Raw genomic sequence first — 24,898 nt, forward strand, 5'->3', positions numbered from 1 at the left:
GATCACTATTAGAACTTCGTCGAATTTTTTAAACGTGTGTTGTCTCAGTCAAAACGAAAATTCACGCTTCTTCAGTTGAAAAGCCGCGCGAATTTGGTTGAGAATAGCGAAGTTTCGAGACTGCATATCGAAAGCTCGGGTGAAAATTCGCTCTTGAACCCTCTCTTACCTCATAGTCTCTTGTCTTGAATGAATTCTTAGGGTGCCAGTCTGGGCAAAACGCCGATATATTTAGCAGTGAAGGTCTCGTTTAGGGTTGCACGCGAAGAAAGATAAAAATATATATTTGTCTGTGTTTTAAAATGGTCTCTTTTAGGAGGTAAAATCTAAATCTAAACCCACCACAGCAGCAGAACACTTCCTTACCGCTCCTAACCACACCGCTAACGATATGCAATTAATCCCCACAGAAAAAGTCTACTCTAACCGAGACTCACTCCGTAAGGCCAGGGAAGCCTTTTTAATCTCAAAAGGCAGAACACTTTCTCCACATGGCCTCAATATTCGCGAGGAAATGTACTAGTTTTTATTTTTTTCCTTTTATCATTTTTTAGTTTTTGTTATTATTATTTCATTTGCAATTTGCTTCATATTTTATACTGTCAATCAATTTAGTTTAACGTAGTTCCGCTATTGCGCAAATATTTGTCAGCTATATAAGCGTATGTCCCAATCTAAATTTCCATTGTACCTGAAGAAGGCTGGTTTGGCCAGCCGAAATATAGTAACCTTTAAACCGTATTTCTACGTTGTATCGGTCTCTGCTTCTTGTATCATTTTTATTTGTTAAGCCGATCAGATCAGCAATTGATCCAACGTATACCAGCAGGATTATTGTCCACGGTTGTTGCTTGGACTTGACTAAAAAAAACAACTCTTAAAACGTTATTTACATGATACACTGCAACCGCTGCCACAAACAATACATAGGAGAAACAAAACGACACCGTAGACCATTCGACAAACAAACAAACAGTTCCAAACCCACCACAGTTTCAGAACATTTTCTTTCTAACGACCATAACGCTTCTGACATGCTACTAATTCCTCTCGAACTCATCAAATCTAATCGTGACAGTGTACGCAAAGCTAGAGAGGCATACCTCATCGACAGAGGTCAAACTATTGAACCCTTAGGCCTTAATAGGAGAGATGAGACATGAACATTTTTCCCGTCTCTCATCTTCCTAAATTATGTAATTAACTCATTGTTACGTATTTTGTTTTCGTCTACCACGTTGTAACGTTAGCTTATACCTATTTACCAGTTGTATTTTCAAATTTCAAATTGTAACGTTTTTGTTTATGCAACTTAAGCCTTTTTTCAGGTATCTATCAGATTGTAACTGTTTAAATTGTAACGTATCTTGCCACAGGGTCAGTCTCAAACATAATCTCGTACCCAGATCTCCCACGGTCAGGCACATTTCGACATTCCCGAACCGACGACTGAGATCGGGGTACGAGATTATCTCAAACATACCCTGAAGAAGAAAGGCCGTGCCTTTCGAAATATTGGAAAATATACTTCCCTGACCGTGAAATCAGCCTTGCTCTTTTTTTAGATTATTTGCTTTACAATTTTTTTGCTGATTAGATCCTTCACTACAGGATCCGGTACTTTTATTTTGTCACGGTGGTCCTTGCAAACAGTTTATCACTGGTTTTTACTAAAAAAAAAAAGCTTTGACCACGCCCAGATTGGTTCCTTTAGGTGTTTAATTCAAAATTTCCGAAGAACCTCCCCGCCCATACTCTCATAGAAGTCCCCCCTCCCCGGCCGGGGGAGAAAGAAAACGTTTAAACGAACCGTTTTTGAAAAAGAGTTGACAGCTGCTTAACGAATTCGGAAATTACACAAATACTGTAAGCCGTTGTGGAAACACTACTAGCAAAAGCAGCCTGCAGAACAGGCGCTGTTATTTTTATTTTATTTTTTATATGCGTTTTTCAGGCGAGCGGAGACAAGCACGAGGCTAGCGCGGAGCGCGAGTCACGCGCGACGGGAGGGGAGCGCATTTTTTTCGCGCCCAGGCTAAGCAAAAGCGGCGACTGCCCTTATACTTGTTATCTTTGTTCTGTAATCTTTGTCTTGTAGTCCTCATAACAATGCACAGCACACGCAACTGCATTCATCGCGAAAGCCGAAGAAAGTGTTCTTTTCTGTGGATCATAAACTTTTACCGAGCAAAGACTCCACTTACGTAGCCTCTGGTAACTGTAGAAGAAACGTAGAGAGAGCGCCCTTGTGAGCCAAAGCAACATGGCTTCTCCTTGTTGTCGAAGAAAGTGGATTCCGATAGTGATTTAAACTGTTTTTTGCAGAATTTCAAAGCTTACGCGAAAAAAGTTTTCGGCACAGCACACACACAGCGTCCAGTATTCATAGCGTGCGGCACAGCATTCACAGCGTGAATGGTATCGAATAAAGTTATCCATCCATCCATCCATGCATCCATCCATCCATCCATCCATCCATTCATTCATTCATTCATTCATTCATTCATTCATTCATTCATTCATTCATTCATTCATTCATTCATTCATTCATTCATTCATTCATTCATTCATTCATTCATTCATTCATTCATTCATTCATTCATTCATTCATTCATCAAATGGTCTTTGCGAGCATTCCCGAGGATGCGAGCACTGTCAGTTATTTTTGCGAGCACAAGCAGTGATACTCATTTATCACGATCCCAATTATAGCATGTATGTTAACGCCTAACTGGGCCACAGGTTATTGTCGGGTGCATTCAACTGAACTTGACAGTCACATTCATTGGAGTTCAGTACCACGCAGGGATACATTTATTTCTGTACCAAAAACCAAGCAATCGAGCAATCGAGCAAACTTTAATAAGAATCCGAGCATACGAGCAATTGCGAAAATTTTGCGAGCACGAGGAAGTCTTAATTAAAGGCAAAGGGCCAAGGCCAAAGGCGAAGGTCAAATTTTTGCGAGCACTAGAAAATTTGAAGGGACCATTCGATAACCCTCTCGTGCGTTGCGGAACAAAGGCCGCGTTCGAAGTCTTATCTCAACAAGCAGAGCCGATCAATCTTACAAGGAAAAATGTGTAGTCAAGAAAGTTTAGTCGTACATTTTGATGCTTCAACAAAAGTTTCCTACAACGTGATTTTCATGAAAAAGGCTTACCTGAAGTTGCCATCTCAAGTTGTCCTCGGCAATCGCGTATCAACATGCGGCAGCCCTCACCGCCAAAAACACAAGTGCCAAATGGCAAAGAGTAAACAGAAATGATCCAGTGGTGAATTGCAGAATGGAATAAATGCGTTAGAACAGTGAAGTTGCCACAATACGAATAGCCTAGTTGTCATTTGTGAAATGGTTTAATCCATCAATAAACGATTTAGACAGGTAACATTTTGTCCAGTCCCCAATGATAAAAAAGAACACCCTAACCAGAATCGGTGTATGTAAATCAAAATCCATCTATCTTTCATACGTGAAATCAAATGATTATTAAAGTGTGGCAACAAACGGGCTAGTGTACTGTTGTAAAATTATTTAGCTCAGTTAAACGTACACTGCTTATAAATGGATAAGTGTGATATAAGATAGTATTAGACGGGTTAGCGGGTTGACAAATAGTTTATCAACCGAGAGACGATTGATGACAAATGGCTCAACCGGACGACAACTGAATGGTTAGCCTGTGTACAAAGGAAATTGGAGACGTCTGCACGCAGGCTACTGAATGGTTTAGTTTGACTTCAGATCGTTCAGCCAAATAACAACTGGTCCCACGCCCTAATGTGAACTTGTTTAGCTAAAGATCAAATGGTTTATTTCCTTGAAAAATAGATAGGTTGAATATAAAATGGCTTAGCGTCGCACCAAACAGTTTTTTGACCTCGCGTGACATTGAATCGCCAAAAAGCCGCCAAAAATATAGCCTCCCACCCTTAGGGGTTCGTCACGCGTGGGGGAGGAATTGCGTGACGAGCCCCTGAGGACGTCTGCGTGGGAGGCTACCAAAAATACAGAAGTGAAATGGCCCATTTCAAGTGCACGTAGTTTGGCCTTGTTTTCGCAAAGCTGATGACAGATAAAAGTCAGAAATAGGTTGTTTTTCAGCTTTCATCATGTCTGTAGTAGTTCAATTGTATGAATAAATATTTGAAGTCGATAAACGGAGGGAGTTGACTTTGTTTTGATACAAACCTCATGGAATTTCATATATAAATCATATGCTGCCGTCGTATGCTAACTAGGTTTCATTTTCATATGAAAAGCACTGAAAGAACTCTCCGCACTCAAAGGCAAGGTCACTAAGTCCGTGACGTCATCGCTTAAAATATAACTGTAGTTGTTTTGCCTAGCCTGCGAGGAAGCTCTCTGTTAGGTAAGCCGAAATATATACACAATATTGTCTTATGATTTGTAGTCAACAACAGTTGCCTCTGCTATACCTGCTAACTCTCACGCCTGCGGGTTGAAAACTTCGATCTCACGCCAACTCACCAGCCTTAATTGACACACTTTTCAAAAATGTGTAAACTCAAACCAGGGCGAGAAACGAAAGTCCATGTAAGATGAGTAAATGACGATACTTTCCCCGAATTCTCTGATTTTTTAAGGTCCGTATGGAGCATAATCATTTTCTTGAGAACTTCAGAATTATTCGGAACGTCTTCGGAAACGTTCGGGCGTCTTCGGAAGTCTTCGCAATTCTTCGGATATAGTTGTTATCAGTAGGTCAAGGATGGTGGAAATGTTAAATGTGTTAGAATGTGGATTATTGGCTAAGCCGAACTGTAAACTTAATTCATTGTTGGAGAATTGGTTAGCTTTTTTTCCGACAGTAGTTATGGCAGAGGAGGCATGATATGTTCAAGACAGCTCCTGAGGCAGAGCAATTAATCTTAAATCAGGCCCGTAGCAAGGCTAAAACAACTGAGGGGGCTTAGCAAAATGGTGAAACAAAACTACTTCCCCCCCCCCACCCCCTCCCCCCGTCACTCAAAACCAGAGTGACTTGGGAGTTTAAGATGCAACGAGAACATCAAAAAACCCCGGTAGATTTAGTAAGTAAAACAATAAATTTGCACCTGGATGACACTCTCAGGTCATGTTTTTGCTTTTTCTTTGACCGCGAAGTTTCCTAATTTCACGTTTGAAGGACGACGTAGACAAACGACGACAAATTTTTCTTTCTCTTTTTAAATTTGGAATCGGGCAGTAACTTGAATCCGACTGCAGGAGAATTTTTTTCTCTGGTCTTGAGGACATATTTGTGTGGCTTTTTTGTGCAGTGACAACGCGGGAACACTAAATTGTTATAAACTAAGGACATTTGTATTGCTTAAAATGAGCGGATGTCTTAGAAAACAAGTAGTTTATTTCGACAGCTTTCACGGCGTCAGATTGGTTGATTTCAATCCATTTTGACTCTTACTTCCGATTCACAAGATAGGAGTTCCTGTTAGCGAAGGAAACTGACAGGTAGTAAACAGACTATTAAAGGTTAAATAGATTCTCGCAGTTATCTACACAACCAAACTGTTGCGAAAAAAAATAATAATAAAAATTCACAACAGTCTGGTTGCGTGGATAAAACCGAGGATCTTTTCCTCTCAGCATATTTTCTTTTATCCGAAGTGCGTACATATATATTTATATAAATTCATATCCTTTTACTTCACAGGCATATTACTGGATACAGTCAACTCCCTTTATTGTGGACACCCTCGGGACCGCGAGTTGGTGTCCTTAAAAGCGAGAGTCCGTAAAAGCGGGAATTTATTTTAGTCAAACGTCTTTACTCTATTTTTACCGGGGATTTAGCTGCTGTCTATATTATCGAGGTGTCCGTAATAGCGAAGTGTCCCCAAGGCGAGAGTTGACTGTATTATGAACTCACGTTATGAAAGAAACCGATTGTCCTTTGCGATTTCTATAGCAACCTGCTCCACTCTTACAATAATGTGATCCTTCATATCATAAAGCAATTTTAATACATTCCCTTTTAAAAACCGTCAACACGTTCTTGTGAAAATAATCTGGTTTAGTATTGAATGAGGTTTCAACTCACTGATGTAAACTCAGTTTTGCAACGCTACTAAGAGTCCAGGAGAGAAAGAAAGTGAGTACAAATACACAGTAAATCTAAGAATTTCTTTTTCTTCCCCAATATTATTTAGAGAAGGCATAAAACCACTTTGAAAATCCAAATATCTGGTTTTCCTCCCTCTACAAAAGCCAACAATTTCAAATTTTAGTTTCATCCGAATATGATTATAATTTTTTTTTTCAGAGAGAAACAAATACTTATGATCATAATTTTCGAAAGTAATTTACTTCTTCATTTATTAAAATGTAAACAGGGAATAACTTTTAAAGGTGTATTTTAAGTGTTCTATAATTTCTGGTTTGTTCATGTCACCCGACTGCCTAGTGTCATATGTTTATATATTATGTTGTTTGGTTTGGTTCACTCTGTATGCCGGCTTCCCGATAATGGAAATGACTCCAAATATTGTCGTCAGTTTTCACTCTACAAAAAAGTCAACGGACTGACAATATTTTGGACGAACAAGTTATCTTGGTGTGAATTTGACATGGTCACGCTTTGTGGACGTAAAGGTTGTCCAAATTTTTTGATCAAATCGACAGATAAAATCAGAGGAATTTTACGCCCAAAACCATGTTCTTCTAATATTCACTCTTAAACGACTTGTTCGTCCAAAAAAAGTGTCCGTCTCTTAATTGCCGTCTTCTCGTGTGAAAATGGCTGGGAACAAAGATGAGCCCTGACTGATGTTTGTAGTAATTTGTGATTTTATTCCGTACTTACTTATGCATGGGTCATTTCCAACAGTGGCAAATCCCCACCCCCCTCCCCCCCCCCCCGCCCCACTCCGACTGGCCTCTGGGTATTAGGATTTTTTGAAAAACAAACCGGCAAATGCGCGCTCCAAGACGGGGACAAACGAGCTATTCAAATGTCCTTTCTTAATGGGAAGCACAATATGAAGCAGTATCGACCCAAAACATTTCTTGCGTGCGAGTTCTCAGTATCACTATTTTGTGCCCGCGTCAATTTGTTCTAAAAGTTTTAAGCATAAAGAGGGTAACAGCTAAGTTAAATTAACGAAATAAAACAGGTAGGTCTCCATGCTCGTTTAGGAGGGAATAGCCATTTCTTTATTGGCAGGGCTTAGCATCAAGGAAAACAGGCCATGTTCCATGTTTAAGTATTGCTCCATTGACCGTTCATATTGTGGAGTTTTGTCCTCCTTAACTGGCAAAGTTAATCGCAAATTTATCGTCCTTGCCCAGCGCTGAACTTATCATTGAAAGAAAGTTGCAGTATTGTCAGAGGACAATTGTACTAATTCCCCACCCGGAGGACGGACAATGTAAAATACCCCACTTTCAGTGCCCGGGGGGGGGGGGGGATGCGGGCAGTGCTAGAATTGACTAAGGCATTAAATATAGGATCTTATTCGATGGATGGTTTTACATATAATACGCGCGCGGATATTTTGCGAGCAATGTGCAAACTGTTCGCGCGTATTATATGTAAAACCTTCGAATAGGAGATTTATTATTCCACTACAAAAAAATTTTGCTATTTTTGGCTTCAATTTAATGGTAAGATTGTTGAAATACACCCGGCATTATCTGTCCGTCAGTATATGGTGCGTGCGAATTGCGTAAACAACACAGAAAGCCAGTGAAATGTCGCTGCCCGTATTCGTTCTATTTTAAACCGGTCAAACCGGGACACAACGGTGTATTACGGTCTCATATTTTGCGCGTTCTCTTGACCTTATTTGGTGAAATGACATAAAAGTGGAATAATAAGACGCAACAATTGCTGACTCGGTATGTTTTTCTTGCCTCTCTAGATCGGAAAGAAACAAAATTGCCTGCAAAGACAAACATGGATCAAGGGAACTATTGATTACAGTCATGAGATTGAGAGCCGTGTTTCTGGTTCTTTCTTTCATGTTGTTGTGCTTGGTGTTCATTTACAACAAGGTTTTAGTGTCACCATGGAAACCACGCCTGTGTTTTGTCAAAGGAATGACGTCACAAGTTCAAGGCGAACAACAGCAGCAATGGAGAAAAGAAACTCTGCAATCAGACAAAGGAGTAGATCAGTCGTCCCTAGCGAACAACAAAAGGCGGGAAAATAAGGCAGATAAAAGTATACGATTATCTAGACAGTCTGGAAGACGAAAAAACCTCATGATATTAAGTCCAGGTAGAGGAGGATCTTCTTTGCTTGGAGAGATTTTTAACACGAGTCCGAAAGTTATGTATTTGTTTGAACCATTACACACCGTCCTCCTCAATTTGTTCCATGTTCAGTTTTTTAATGAAGGAAAAGAGCCGACAAGCTACAAAGACTCTACTATCAGAGTACTAAATAGCTTTCTTCAATGCGACTTTAGTAACATCAGAAATTCTACTCTTTCGGCATTTTCTAAGACCCCGTTTCGCTGGCGAAGTAACGCACTATCCAGGGAACCTTTGTGTCGGAAATGCGCGCCGTTTTCAAAAACCTTGCTCAGCAAAGCTTGTAATTCGTATAATTATACAGTTATCAAAGTTTTGACCGCGCGAGTTCCAAACAACACGATACAAACTTTAAAAGAGCTTTTCAAACAGCCTGACCAATACGATTTGAAATTAGTTCACTTAGTTCGCGATCCCCGAGCTGTCGTGTACTCTATGGTTTATTCAACTAAATGGATTCAAAACCATTCGCATCCAAGCTTTGCTGAAAATATTCGCGGACTTTGTGACTCCATTCTGAAAAATATACGTTTTGGTTTAATATCTCCGCCCTCTTGGCTTCAGAAGCGTTTTATGGTCATTCGATACGAAGACCTTGTGTTTGATACAGTAAATATAGCAAAAGAACTGTACAGATTTGCGGGATTTGATTGGTCAATCAGCGTTCATGAATGGATAAATGAACACGTGAAGAACGATGCTGTGACTAGTAAGGATCCCTACTCACTAAACAGGAATGCTACAGCGGCCATTGACAAGTGGAAAAACGCACCCGAAGCCTTCATAACAGCTGTGGAAGATGCTTGTGGCGACCTCATGAATATTCTTGGCTACGCTAAGTGGAAAAACAAGGGGAAATAAATGTGGATGTCCACGGGAATATTTTTTACATATTTGTTAACATTGTTTTATTTTGCTACAATGCTGCATACACCGCACATTCGGATTACAATACAAAATACAGGTTTTCAAGTTGAAGGTAAAAAAATGGTGATGAAACCAGTAAACGAAACCACGAGGCTAAGAAAAAATTAGGTTTCCTCCCGAAATACAAGAGTGCCGAATAAACAGCTACTTTAATGACGATGGAGAGATGTAGAATCGCGTCTACGGCAATCGGTAAACGTGAGATTCGCCTTTATATTTTCTTGAAAAAATGGGTACAAAGATGAGAATATTTCAAAACAATTCTGACCTTTGATGCTAACAGAAACTACTCAATTTTACTGAGAAACTAAAAACAGCGAGCATCAGCACTGAAGGATAAACGTGGTAACATGGTTATTTCTGCCATTTGTTGTCATGTGTGCGTGGTGAAAATTATGCTCTGAAAAAGTCGCATCTCGTAAGTCGATCCGCGGAAATAGCCCTATGCGAAGTATTTCGTGCAACACTCGTCACTGCTAGTTAATTGAGTGGGCCTCGCTAGTCTACTATACTAACCGTGGCTTTGTACGAAATATTCGTGAGGCTCACTTGATTGACAAAGTTGAGATTCTCGAGCCGCTTGGTATAAAAAGCTGACAAATTGTTCTTGAGGAAAGCTCTTCAGGGCACGTAAACAGAGTTTTTTCCCCGGGAGGCGGGAATTTAAACAATTAACTTAATTTTCAAAAGTTCAAATGCCCGGGGGTTTCCGGGGATGGCGGGGTGGGGGTGGGGGATGGTGAATTTTCCAATTGATTGGCGCATTAGTAGCAGACTAGTAATACCTGCCGGTAGAGTGCCAACGAGTAAAAACTGTCACCGTTGCGTGCCGAATGAAAATTAAGAAGTAAACAGACTACAAAACATTTTTCAAACTGAATCATTGTTTAATAAAGCATTGCAAAACTCTCATGCTATTCTTTGTTGTTTAGAATGTCTATAAAATCTAAATTTGTGAGGTAGATTAGAGGTGAAACATCTGCGGCCCTTGCATTACCTGTTTGAGCTCATACAAAAACCAAAATAAACAACTTTAATGTGTACAAGAATAGCTATCAACCTGGGAATAACAGAATTTTACAATAAAAATGAGCTTTTCAAATCCAATTTATTGAATTAATGAGCCACAAGTATGGTCATTTTAAAAGAAAATAGAAGAATGGCACAAAGCTAAGTTGCAATTGACTTGAAATATTTCTCCTGTATTCAAGCAGCTCCAATGTGCATCTCCCTCAAACAGAACCTAAACATCAACAAAAAAAACCCACTAAATTTGACTAAAAAAAAGATGAAATCTAAAATATTTGGTAGATCCCTATATAATTAAGGATTCGTTTTGGTCCGCACTGTATCAGTTTGGAATGATATCTTTATTGTGCATATTATGTTACCGACCACATGGATTCACATAACGACACTGGCCCTCTATTGTCCGTATTAGCTTGCAATTTGAATATTATCATGATTAAAGACTAAAGGTTACTTTAAGAAAATTTCTCCCTCCTCAGAAAACAAAACACACTACAAACAGTTAAGATTTGAATTCTCTTACCTCCTCGATTGAAAGAGCCGTCGGAACTTCCGCCGTCCACCAACGGAGCAACAAATCTGCTATTAGAGCTTAACATTTCCACACTGTCGCGCAAGATCGAAAAATAAGATGGCGCGTAGGAAAAATTCGATTGCTCCTAAACATGAAAACTTCTGCAAAGTTTCCTAGCGTTTATAAAAGATCTTTGCTATTTTTATACACCATCCTAATACAGGAAGACTTATAAACACCGCTATTCTTATCCAAATCTCTCAAACAGAGCGAAGACAACTAAATTCGCCACATTGTTTACAAAATTTAAGTCCGCGCGTGTGTAAGAAGAATCTGGGTACTAGCGCTCACCGATCATGATACTCCTGATGTGATTGGTTTAGATAAAAAATACCGCGATGTCACTCTTACATTACCTTATGTTAACCTTATTGCCTGATTTCATACCGTGGGGGTCTGGGTACGAGTCTGTGTATTATGGGATATGGGAGTCAACACCCACATAGCCAGAAAGAGCAGATCGAACTTTACAACATCCTCAAGTTTGGTGTTAATCAAGCGAATATTAGGCGAGATACAGCCATTCAAAAACTTAATTTACTAAGAAATGTATGAAACGCCGGACCAGGGGCGGGGGGGAACACTCCATAGCGCCTGGCACTTTTTTCGTATCAGAATCATCCAACAAAAGTTGACGTCACATCCGGTCAAATTGGCGCCCAGCAGCCTGTCACGGCGAAGTCAAATGATGGCGTCCGAGTCAGGCATGATTTCTTCGGATTTTTGAGCCATCAGTATCAGGAATTGTGAACTGTGGATATGAGAGATGTTGTAAAGATATTGCTTCGACTTCATGAGCAAGGGTTTTCCAAAGGAGTCATTTTTTCTATTGTTTTGACGGAAAATACGAGACAGCTAAGCGTCGTGTCATGGCGAAAATTTCACACTCTCAAAACGAGTGGCGTTCAGACTTTTGGCTCTTGTGGCTTCTGATCGTTCGAAAGCTGAAATTTTAATAGCCTATCCCGAGTGCAACATAATGGAGGAGACATCGTCAGTCATAGTTTAACGTGTTAACATCGGGAACCTAATTATCTCTCGACGTGAAGTGTTGGAAGCCTGTATCATTGAAGCTGTTCCAATTGTCTTCGTTGTAAGAGACTCGTAATCTTCCAGGTGAGTAAATGTAGTTATCTTCATTTCCAGTTCTTTGCTGCCGACGTGAGTACCTTTACATGTGGGCTTTAGAGTAATAAGTCGGTTTTGTGCTTCGTAGTTCTTTAATAAAGACGCAAGTGACGTTCAATTAATAAATAGCTATAGTAATTCTCTTATCTGAAATGCATTTCATATCATGTTGTCCTGCCAGTGCAGGCTTGAGGAGGGGCTTGAGTCAGAAAATGTATCTGTGTAGCCTGGTTCATATTGCTAGTGTGAGACAGTTGTTAAAGTTATTGATTTCAAGCCATCTTAAACAATAAATTAAATAGCATTATTGCGAATGACATTATTTCTCGAGTATTGAAAGAAACAACCCCTTCATCCTTTACCTCATCTGCACTCTCACCACTTGGGTGCTCATGGGTTAAGGCTTTTTATACATTTGCACTATAATTATGCACCTGTGACATCAAATTGTGGTAAGAACAAACAGTATGCCACAAGCCACAGACAAGTGGCATGACTGATGTTCTTACCTTGTTTTGAAGTCCTCTTTGGGTTATCAAAGGACACATGGAAGGCCAAATGGACTTTGAAAACTCTTTATGACTGACAATGTCATTTGTACATCATATAATTATTTACCAGTTGTTTCAGTTATGTTAGTTGGTGCCAAATATTTAAGGGTGGGGAATTGTCTTTTTCTCTGTGTCCAAGGTTGGGGAGGAGAACATAAAGTAAAAAAGATATATATATATCTTTGCAAATTCCTGGAGGTTATCTATCAGCAGTAATTGGCCCATACATTAAGTTCAAATAACATTGTCTCCTTTGAACCAATGAAATTCAAAGTTCATTTTGACAAGGAATATTGAATTCTGTTCAATTCAATGAAAAATCAAAAATCCAATAACCACACAGTCAGTTCAAAAACCACACATCAGTTCAGTGACAGTTGACCTCAATTGTAAGAATAACTATAGGGGAAAGGTTTTTTATTCCAATGGGACAGATAAGAGGAGAGGGGAGGGGAGAGGGTTTTACGGGAGCGTGGTCCATATTTGGAGTAGGCAGAAAGTACAAGTGAAACTAATAAGTATTCATGTATTACAAATAATGGTAACAGGCTTACATGCATTTAAAAATCTATTGCCCACTTATCCATTGTTTGTCTTTGTAATCATATTTGGCAACAGCTGTCCAATAATGTAGCTTTTTCTTGGACATAGTTCCACTTCCTTCTTGTCAATGATGCAGATTAGTGGTCCGTTGGTAAATTTGTAAAAATCTAGAAGTCCTATGGTTCATTGAAAATCAAAAAGTCAAATAACCATACCAAAAGTTCAAAAAACACACATCAGTTCAGTGACAGTAGACCTATGTAAGAAAAACTATAGGTGATGTGTTTTCAACTTTCTCTTCTTCATGCTTGTCAAGGATGCAAATGAGATTTCATATTAGTTCAATTCAAAGAAGGCTTAAAAATTCAATCACCACACCAAAACAACAAACCTCCCACCCCTCCCCTCCCCCCCCCCCCCCGGCCCACCAAAAAAGGGAGGATTATATAAATGTATATACTTGTTAACCACCTGGGTGATAGCAGACCTCAAAATTAAGAAAATTTACTGGTGTGGGTGTTTTTAGTTCAATGGGTCTTGCAGGTAGGGAAAGGGAAGGAAGTGGACAAATATGTTTGCATTATATTAATAGGGTTTATAAGTTATATTACCATAGTTTAGAATTTTCCTTACCTACATGAAATTTTTAGGGATTTAATGTTTTTAATTTTTCTTTTTAATTATTTTATTTTTAGAGATTTAAACAAAAACTCAAAAGGAAAGAGACCGGCAAACCCCCCTGAGACGGCAAGAAAGGAAACAGACAGCGAACAGAAGAAAGCAACAAGACTGGAACAAACTGTGTTGCCCAAAAAGTTAGCAGAAGACAAGGAGGAGCTTGTAAAAAGGGAAACAGGGATTGTGGCACTTGAGAGAAGAGTCAAGAGACAAGAAGAGTCAGTTAAAAAGTAAAGCGAACAAATTAAAAAAAAAAATAAAACAGTAATGGAGGCCCAGTGGGTGGCTGCCCAGCTAAGGCATATGGCTGGTCAGCTTGACAGCTTGGCTGACCAAATGTTGGATCATAGGAATACGTCAATGTAATCAAACATGATGCTGTACACCAATGTGAAAATTATTGTCAGCAGACATTTATTTGACTTTGACACAGTAAATTATAATAAATCATATACACTGTAGTTAAGTGGCCATTGCAGTTACTCCCGGTCTTGTCGCATTCTTCCTTTCGCTGTCTGTTTCCTTTCTTGCCGTCTTAGGGGGATTTGCCGGTCTCTTTCTTTTTGAGTTTTTGTTTAAATCTCTAAAATAAAATAATTAAAACGAAAAATTAAAAACATTAAATCCCTAATAATTTCATGTAGGTAAGGAAAATTCTAAACTATGGTAATGTAATATAACTTATAAACCTTATTAATATAATGCAAACATATTTGTTTGGAATTGGAATTTTGTATAAACTTAGATACTATGTCTCTATGAATATGCTTAAACAACTATACTATACGCTCATATATCCGTATCGAAATTACGGGTCAATGAGCTGGGGTACTGCATGCCAAACAAAATTAAAAAAGATAAAAATAAGCCATATTACTGCCTTCACTGCATCTTCTATGCACACAAAAGAGATAATGCAACATTTTACTCTATTCGAAATCCTTAAGCTAGAGAACATTTTTAAGTTGAAAATTGGTTCCCTTGTGCATAAATTACAATACAATAAAAAATCACCCCCTGCACTCCATGATCTTGTTTCCCTAGCTTCTGATATCCATAAATATAATACCAGATTTGCCACTAGTCAAAACCTGTACAGACCATTTTCTAGAACTAATTATGGTTTAGCACGGTTTAGAGTAGTGGCATCACAAACCTGGGAAACAATTCCAATGGAAGTTAAGTGTCTGCGCCACAATGTTTTTAAGAAGAAATACAAACTTTTTCTACTTGATAGCCAAACATTAATAATATTAAAAAAAATTAACGTGTACTATATAGTTATATATTTGCTATAAACACTTTTTTCCTTACTGTTGTATTTTCATCTCCCAAGCCTAATTTAATTAGCAGAGCTCTTCAACCAGTATTATAAATTCTACTTTCCCCTATTTTATTTAATTGCACGAAGGTATTTTACAATAACTGTCCAAATCTCGGCACGCTGATTGGCTGTAATGCGCGCGCTTTTTCAACGAAAAAAAATTGCCAATTCTGCTCATACTTTTTCCATGTTATTGTAAAAAACAAATTGGCAGCAGTTTTCTATGGTCTATACTCTTATAGACCATAAAATGACGCCATAAAATGTCCAAAACTTGGCAGTGAAACCACTCGCCTGTGGCTCGTGGTTCCACTTGGGTTTTGAACATTGTTTGACGTCATTTTATTGTCTATTTAACAATTAGATTATGAGCTCGAGATTTCTATCGCGTGATAGCTGATGAGGGCGCAGCCCGAATCAGCTATCACGCATAGAAATCGAGAGCGAATAATCTAATTGTTTTAGTATAAATCTACTGGTCGTTCAAAACTAAACAAGTAAATTAATTATATCCTCATCGCAGACACTTCGAAAACGCGACGAAGTGGCTGCCATTTTGTTGAAAACCGCTACTCACTATCTATCACAGAATAGATAGCGAGTAGCGTAGCCAATCAGAGAACGGCATTCGTGATAGAACACTAGTAGATTTATACTAAGAGAGTATAGACCATAGAAAACTGATGTCGATTTGTTAAGTGGCCAACACGAAAGCCTTGCTCCTTTGACCACTACGCACTTCTTCCGTAGAAGGTAAAATCCTTCAATTAAGTGCTCTGCACGTTTCATTTTTTCTTACTATAAAATGTATTGTATTTCGTTGTAATGAGTGTGAATAAAATTGAATTGAATTCAATTGAATTGTCCACTTCCTTCCCTTTCCCTACCTGCAAGACCCATTGAACTAAACACACCCACACCAGTAAATTTTCTTTATTTTGAGGTCTGCTATCACCCAGGTGGTTAATAAATATATATACATTTATATAATCCCCCCCTTTTTTTTGGCAGGGCGGGGGGGGGGGGGGAAGGGGTGGGAGGTTTGTTGTTTTGGTGTGGTGATTGAATTTTTAAGCCTTCTTTGAATTGAACGAATATGAAATTTACAAGCAGGCCTTTCATTTGCATCCTTGACAAGCATGAACAAGAGAATATTGAAAACAAATCACCTATAGTTTTTGTTACATTGGTCTACTGTCACTGAATTGATGTGTGGTTTTTGAACTGATTGTGTGGTTATTGAACTTTTGATTTTTCATTAAATTGAACAGAACCCAATATTCCTTGTCAAAATGAACTTTGAATTTCATTGGCTCAAAGGAGACAATGTTATTTGAACTTAATGTATGGGTCAATTACCGCTGATAGATAACCTCCAGGAATTTGCAAATATATATATATTTTTTTACCTTATGTTCTCCTCCCCAACCTTGGACACAGAGAAAAAGACAATTCCCCACCCTTAAATATTTGGCACCAACTAACATAACTGAAGTAACTGGTAAATAATTATATGATTTACAAATGACATTGTCAGTCATAAAGAGTTTTCAAAGTCCATTTGGCCTTCCATGTGTCCTTTGATAACCCAAAGAGGACTTCAAAACAAGGTAAGAACATCAGTCATGCCACTTGTCTGTGGCTTGTGGCATACTGTTTGTTCTTACCACAATTTGATGTCACAGGTGCATAATTATAGTGCAAATGTATAAAAAGCCTTAACCCATGAGCACCAAAGTGGTGAGAGTGCAGATCAGGTAAAGGGTGAAGGGGTTGTTTCTTTCTATACTTGAGAAATGATGTCATTCGCAATAATGCTATTTAATTTATTGTTTAAGATGGCTTGACATCAATAACTTTAACAACTGTCTCACACTAGCAATATGAACCAGGCCACACAGATACATTTTCTGACTCAAGCCCCTCCTCAAGCCTGCATTGGCAGGACAACATGATATGAAATGCATTTCAGATAAGAGAATTACTATAGCTATTTATTAATTGAACGTCCCTTGCGTCTTTATTAAAGAACTACGAAGCACAAAACCGACTTATTACTCTAAAGCCCACATGTAAAGGTACTCACGTCGGCAGAAAAGAACTGGAAATGAAGATAACTACATTTACTCACCTGGAAGATTACGAGTCTCTTACAACGAAGACAATTGGAACAGCTTCAATGATACAGGCTTCCAACACTTCACGTCGAGAGATAATTAGGTTCCCGATGTTAACACGTTAAACTATGACTGACGATGTCTCCTCCATTATGTTGCACTCGGGATAGGCTATTAAAATTTCAGCTTTCGAACGATCAGAAGCCACAAGAACCAAAAGTCTGAACACCACTCGTTTTGAGAGTGTGAAATTTTCGCCATGACACGACGCTTAGCTGTCTCGTATTTTCCGTCAAAACAATAGAAAAAATGACTCCTTTGGAAAACCCTTGCTCATGAAGTCGAAGCAATATCTTTACAACATCTTTCATATCCACAGTTCACAATTCCTGATACTGATGGCTCAAAAATCCGAAGAAATCACGCCCGACCCAGACGCCATCATTCGACTTCGCCGCGAGAGGCTGCTGGGCGCCAATTTGACCGGATGTGACGTCAAGTTTTGTTGGATGATTCTGATACGAAAATTTGAGGAGTCTTCTCCCCCGCCCCTGCGCCGGACAAATCGTCCGTCACGTCCGGCGCTCCATACATTTCTTAGTAAAATTTGGAGTTTTTGAATGGCTGTATCTTGCCTAATATTAGCTTGATTAACACCAAACTTGAGGATGTTGTTAAGTTCGGTGTTCTCTTCCTGGCTATGTAGGTGTTGAGTCCCATATCCCATAATACACAGATTTGTACCCAGACCCCCACGGTATGAAATCAGGCAATGGTTACATTTTCATTCGCGATTTTTTCTGCCTGTAACAAAACTAACTCGCGCGTCGGCTTTATAATGCTGCCGCCTCGTCACCCTCGCGTCCTTGCGAGGGTGACTCGTTGGCAATTAATGTCAATTGTACATATAAAGGTATAACAAAAGGAAATTTCTTGTACAAACACATTTGTATTGATTGGAACATTAAAATAATGATTCAGTTTTGTTAAAACTAACCCTACTAGGGCACGGAAACTGGAATCAACCTCTACATTAAATAGGGCACTCTGCTAGGAGATTCTGCTGTATGAAGGACAAAACAGCTTAAACATTTGACAAAGAACCTTTTCTTTTACGTGAAATAACTCTTATTGAAGTACTGGTAGTAAGATATGAAATGATTTCTCCGCGGAATATTAAACTATAATCAGTTTTTATCAGTTTCTCCAAAATTCCCAATACGCACTTGAAAAAATTGGCGAACTTTTTCGAGTTGCAATCCATTTCCATTCTAGCTACCTGCAGACAAAAATGATTCAGTGATACCAGTTTCTGTGCCCTAGTTGGGTTATTTTTTAACAAAACTGAAACATTTTAATTATATTAGTCGACGCCCTCTTCTCTATATATGAGGGAGTTTACGCAACAGGACGGCTGATGTGGTGGGACGGCAAATTGCGCTTGTGTGACCAACGTGACGGCCAAGTATTCGTGACTCTAGATTGTAACATTCCTACCACTCGTGGTTTTCAGGTTGTCACAGATGAGAGGACACCAGTTTACGTCGAAAATCGCCTAAAAATGCGAAGGTACTAAGAAATCATGTTGGCCACACAACGATATTTCACCGTCCCCTTCCCTCAGCCGTCCTGTTGCGTAAGCAACTGCACGGGAACGTCAGTTGACATCGTGTCCAGACTATTCCGCGAGCTCTCGCGTCCTCAAATGACGTTTCTGTTCTGTTGCTAAATCAGCCTAATTATTCAGCTATTGGTGAAACCGGACGGAGCCTCAGGAGTCGCTTTAGCGAACATTTACAAAGTTTACACTACAACACTTCTGGGTTTTCTGTGGGGTCACAGTATTTCTGATATCCAAGTACGAGGTAAGCATGTATGCGATGGGAAAAACACCCAACGTAAACAGCGTGAAATGAAGACCAGTTTCTAACTAGGAACTGTTCAACTCCTGGTTTAACCAAATGCACTCAATGTTAATTTCAGCGTCAGGTGAAATATGACTTCCTGTATGCGCGCGCTACCAGTCGTACACGCAAGCGCTTCCATGCGTTTGACGTCTTCATATAAATTGCGTATTCTAAACGGTTTTCTTGCACGCTAATACTGAAGAAGTTATATACCCAAAACGTCTGTTTTTTTTCTTTTAACATTTCTGAAACTTCTTAATTTATTACAATATCACTCCTACCACTCCTGGGTAGAACTTAACGGAAGGAAACTGCTAAAATTGTAATAATATATAAAAGAAACGGCTCATAATTTAAGCCTATTTAACTGATTTATTGTTTTACTTTCGCAAACTTTAGCTACCAAGTTATTTACGTAATAAGCATTACTAGTAAAATGGTCACCATCTTGGATTTCCTGTTTCTTCCCAAAGCTTCAGAAAACAAGCAAAATTGGCTATGACTATTGACAGGTTATCAAAAGCAATGACATAATACTGAAAGTTAATATTGATTTAAAAAAAAAGGAAAATTTAAAATGTTGTCAATTGCCTCTGACAGATGGCTGCCAGCAAATGCCATAAACAATGATTTGTCATATCAAATCAATCTTTTGGAAAAGTCGCAACCTCCAAAGTTTGTTGTTATTTACTAAATGTTGATGGCAAATTCTGAGGAATTGGTACAAAGAAGAGGCCTGCGCAATCAACATCACAGGGAAACCAATCAATCGAATACAGCTTTTCGCGATTCGCGGTGTTTTGCTAAACTACGTTTTCGGGTTCTACTTGCCCAGAGTACTTTCTCGCTTTCTAACAACTATAACAAAAAAACAAAAACAAAAAAAAAAACACCTGATATGTTCTTTTTTTCTTTACTTATTGGAAAAAGACATAACTCGCGTGCAGTAGGCATGACAAGGAAACTTCAACTTATAGGCAGCAAGATATAAACACAGGAGATCATAGGTTTCTGCCTTATCGCCTTAAGTTTCCCTATACGTCATCTGCTAAGCAAGTCATAGTTCGTACACGAGATCCTTCGCGTATTCGGGATACCGTATTTTCTTTGAAAAAGCGCGCCCCATATTTATTGTTTTTTGACACTGTCATTAAACTTTTCAACAAGAAAATTAACGATAGTAAAACAGCATGACGTTTCGACGACTTCATATCGTCATTGTCAAATGAGTAAAATGGAAACAACTGAAAGGCATATTTATAGGTATTGAAAGTGATCTGATCGGAAAACATCTCAGGGACGCGCATGGTTTAACACCTAACAACTTAATTAAGAACTTTAAAGTCATAAAGAAATGCCGTGACAAATTTGAATGTTTGGTCTACGAAATGCTGCGGATCAAGAACAAAAGACCGAAACTGAACACGCAAGCGGATTCCATTCGCGCGAAACTCTTTACCTGAATGCTTTCATGCTAATTTATTTTCTCACTTTCAATACCTATAAATATGCCTTTCAGTTATTTCCATTTTACTCATTTGACAATGACGATATGAAGTCGTCGAAACGTCATGCTGTTTTACTATCGTTAATTTTCTTGTTGAAATGTTTTTCTAAATCGTTTTTTGTCATTAAACTGCCTTGGATTTTAAACAATTTATTGTCTGTAGAGGTGAGGTAAATTTAACAAAATCAACGGCAGTTTTCCATGGTCTATGCTCTTATAGCACACATTGATGACGTCATAAAGCTCCTAGCTCAGAGATTGGAAGATCCTTGCACCACGTAAACTACCTTCGCTCGGAACATCCTAGTACTAGGACCAAAAAAAGAACACCGATGGCGACGGCCGGGCGTTCAGCTGCTTAAGACCGACAATTTTTCCTCTTTTCCTTCTCCACTTGGAAACCATCCCGACCGAAATTTCTGCGTCTAAACTAAATGAAAAAATGTTTCGCCTTCTAGGATCTTCCCCACTTCATGTAAACAGCCCATAAGTGGTTTAGAGTTTACTTGTAGCACGAGTCAAGCTCGAGACCGAGTCAACTGTTCGAGTCACGAGCCAAGTTCGAGTCAGGGTCCAACTTTTATGTGTTTAATCGTAGCACGAGTCAAGCTCGAGCCCGAGTTCAAGTTCAAGTCCCGAGTCAAGTTCGGGTCACGAGCCGTTAATGAGCCAAGTTCGAGTCAGGGTCCAACTTTTATGAACACTAACGGATGTCGTATATCTCTTTCCACAGTAGCAGCGAGTCACAGCGGTAATGGCTCTAGCGATCGATATCAACGAAAAATGTTGCAAACCTGAAAGTTACTTTTTTCCGTTTACCACCAGCACATCATTATAAAAGAGAATAACAAACAGAAGACATAAGAAGAAGGGAAAAAAGAGAAAAATAAAAGTTGGACCCTGACTCGAACTTGGCTCGTGACTCGAACTTGACTAGGGCTCAAGCTTGACTCGTGCTTTACGAATATGTGATAGACAAGATAAATACCTATGTGTTGTGTGTACAGACTTTTTAAAGGATAATCTGGTTGACAAAACAAACTAACAGAGATAGCAAGATAGTACAAGTAGACGGGGTTCACATTTCATGGTGCATCGCGTCCGTTAAGGCCATTAGATGTTTTTCCTTTCTGGTTGAGGTATGCTTCCTCTTGCTTTGCGCCGGGAGGTAACAATTCCAGCGGTATGAGTTTAAGGATGGTGCCTACTGATACAGAGGTATTTTTGCGCAGTTCATGACTATGCGGGAAAAGCAGATCTTAGTAAGGGCTATTGGAATCCAAAGAGAAAATTGGGGGTAACCACGCATTTTTTTATCGATAATAATTTTTTATCAACAATAATTCTAAAAACCTCTTAAGCAATGTATGGCAATTTCTCCCAAATTGAAGATTAATTATCTCTAAAAAAATGTACGGTGACCCCCAACTTTCTTTATGGATACCGCTTGCAACTTGGAGAGTTCTGCATCTTCCGCATAGTTTTAAACCGTGCAAAAAAATCCCTATATTTGTAGGCACCACCCATAGGAAACCCGAGTATCTCGAGATGCACAGAACGTATGCGCAGTAACAAAAGTAGGCACCGTCCTTAATGTACAGCAGGTGAGTGGGCATGACTTTAATTGTTGGAGGGTTATTTATGTTCCGTGAATCTATCCCGAAAGTGTGTGTTCTGCTTCTTCTACATATTGCTTGTTACATTTCTTGCACTGAATCATATAAATTAATTGGTAGAACTGCAGTCCATGTGCTGTTTAATTTCAAGCTTCTCTAGTGTGGAATTTAACGTGTAGGATGTTTTCCCATTTTCTATATAGGGATAAATGAGACAGCCATGACTTGAGTCACACTCGAAGGCCAGGGGAGGTCAGAGGTGAAGTAGTATGTCTAATAGGGGAGGGGGAAGGGGAGAGACAAAAAGTGAGAGAAGTAAGGGGGACTTTTCTTGCTCCCCCTCCCCCTCCCCTCCCCGGCACTCCCGCTACACAGGCTAGCATTTTCAGCTTTGTGACTAGGGGTAGGTTAGAAGTTAAGATGAACGTATATGTTGTGGTTCAAATTTATTCTTGGTTTAAATTGTATCTTCCCATTGTTCTTGGGTATGGTAATGTATCATGATAATATTGAGTTGGAAACAATGGAAAATAACATTTAACAGCAGCCAAGTGTAGCCGGATCAGCAATATTGAATAAAACGTAAAACCAAATGCAAGGCTGATCGGCCAGCTGGAAAGGGTCATTTTATTGCCCAATATTTCGGTTAGACAAAACTAACCTTCTTCATGGGCCGCAAAAAGCTAAGTAAAAATTGGAAATAAACATTGACCGTTATTTAAAATGATACTAATGGAAAGTTGAGATATGATTGGTTGATAAACATAGAAAGCAGAATAAGGTAAACCTTGAATAGTGCGGGGACCACTTGTACAAACAGCAGCAAAGTGTAGCCGGATCTTTGTGGAGATCAGGATCAGCAATGTTGAATAAAACGTACAATTAAATGCAAGGCTGATCGGGCAATAAAATTATTTTAGCTGTCCGATCAGCCTTGCACTTAATTTTACGTTATAGAAAACAGAAACCTGACAGAGTGCCATTACAAAAATAGAGATATAAACAGATTAAGTTTCATCACGTTTGTTCATCTCATAGGGTTCAAGAGTCTTGCCCTTGGAAATTAAAATTGACCGTAACAAGTAAAAAGGTTGTTACGTTTGTTGCGGATTTGATAAAAGTTTCCAAGTGCTGGACTAATAGGTGATCACTGGAGGGATTCCGCCTGTCTCTATCTCGATGTTTCGGCATTCCTTTTAATAGGGCTCCCTTTCTTGTGGCCTCCCATGGGGTCGTTTTTGGGGAGTCGTATTACCTTACCCCGCTAGAAAACGTGGGAGGCTTACACTCTTGTATTGTAGATGCTTGTTTAGATGTACACCCTTGTAGATACTTTAAAAGAAATACATACCAAAGAGAATGGACGTTCGAAACCTTTTTTAAAAAGTAGATAGGAAACTTTTCAAGGTACGTTCAGCCGACCCCGTTTGCCCGCTTAGTAAAATTATTCCAAAAAAGAGAAAAACAAAATATCCTCTTAGAAACAGAATTACCTTCCGCCTGGAAATTAACTCTGATAAATTTAAGAATGTGTTTGTAAATAGGCTAATTTTTAAGTATAATCTTCATTCTTTTACTTTTTACTATTCAGTTACGATTGTGAATGTAACTTAAGACATGTCTTTTTATCTTAGGAGGAATAAAGATTGTTATTATTATTATTATTATTATTATTATTATTATTATTATTATTATTATTTTTATTATTATTATCTTTAACTCTGTTCATATGTTCATCTCTTGTTGATCTGGAACTGTAAAAGTACATATCATCGTCATCGTCATCATCATCATCATCATCATCATCATCATCGCACATGCACAGCGTCAAGAGAAATACAGTGTAATAACATACCATTCAAAGAGCAGAATCGCTTTCTTCTTCTAAACTTTTACTAAAACCCACCATTTCTAACATTTGTATGCGAGACAACGCAAGTCAGTTTTTCTTTACTATTTAATTAATTTATATTTATATCTATTGTCACATTTTATGACCACGGTCCCTCTGGATAACAGCCATATAACTGAATGGGCCACCCTTTAATACTTACTTACTTACTTACTTACTTACCTCTTTGGCTCTCTAACGGTGAAACGCAAAACAAGCACTAGCTCCCCCGCCCAAAAAGAAAGATAATAATCAAGCTCGCGGTAGTCTTATTCCTCTCGAACTCATCAAATTAATCTAATCGTGACAGTGTACGCAAAGCTAGAGACGACAGAGGTCAAACTCTTGAACCCTTAAGGAGAGATGAGACAGGAACATTTTTCCCGTCTTTCATCCTCCAAAATTATGTAAAAAACTCATTGTGGCGTATTTTGTTTTCGTTTTCCACGTTGTAACGTTAGCTATTTTGCTTATACCTATTTACCAGTTGTATTTTCAAATTGTAACGTTTTTGTTTATGTAACTTTAGCCTATGTTTTTCAAGTATCTCAGTTTCGTAACTGTTTTAAATTGTAACGTATCTTGCCAGAGGGTCAGTCTCAAACATACCCTGAAGGAGAAAGGCCGTGCCTTTCGAAATATATGGAAATTATAATCCATCAAATATTTTCGATTTTTTTTTTAGATTATTTGTTTTAATCACCACATAATTGTTGTTTCAAATCAAGAATCATTTTTATTCATTAGTTTTATGGACTTTAAAATATTATTTAAATTGACCTATGGAGGCTATCGTGGCGTCTGTGAAACAGCCGATCGATCCTTTGGCAG

The 24,898-nt window shown here is 38.7% G+C and overlaps 1 protein-coding gene and 3 long non-coding RNA genes across 4 annotated transcripts; 2 read left to right on the forward strand and 2 right to left on the reverse strand.

Moving 5' to 3' along the window:
• Positions 1–1,063: 1,063 nt before the first annotated feature.
• On the reverse strand, positions 1,064–24,890 carry LOC146481269 (uncharacterized). The gene is made up of 2 exons (XR_014864560.1): positions 24,544–24,890; positions 1,064–1,257 (listed from the first exon to the last, which is right to left on the reverse strand). It is a non-coding gene; the product is annotated as an uncharacterized LOC146481269 (long non-coding RNA).
• On the forward strand, positions 7,888–9,136 carry LOC146481270 (carbohydrate sulfotransferase 3-like). The gene has a single exon (XM_085108986.1). It carries the CDS (start codon positions 7,946–7,948, stop codon positions 9,134–9,136), a length of 1,191 nt encoding a protein of 396 aa, XP_084965112.1. The 5' UTR covers positions 7,888–7,945.
• On the forward strand, positions 11,472–15,885 carry LOC146481271 (uncharacterized). Its single transcript, XR_014864563.1, has 2 exons — positions 11,472–11,921; positions 13,723–15,885. It is a non-coding gene; the product is annotated as an uncharacterized LOC146481271 (long non-coding RNA).
• Positions 14,097–17,663, reverse strand: LOC146481272 (uncharacterized). Its single transcript, XR_014864557.1, has 2 exons — positions 17,161–17,663; positions 14,097–14,288 (listed from the first exon to the last, which is right to left on the reverse strand). It is a non-coding gene; the product is annotated as an uncharacterized LOC146481272 (long non-coding RNA).
• Positions 24,891–24,898: the final 8 nt, after the last annotated feature.

Source organism: Pavona decussata, unplaced genomic scaffold (genome assembly GCF_977016875.1).
Source record: "Pavona decussata unplaced genomic scaffold, jaPavDecu1.1 SCAFFOLD_51, whole genome shotgun sequence".
NCBI lineage: Eukaryota > Metazoa > Cnidaria > Anthozoa > Scleractinia > Agariciidae > Pavona > Pavona decussata.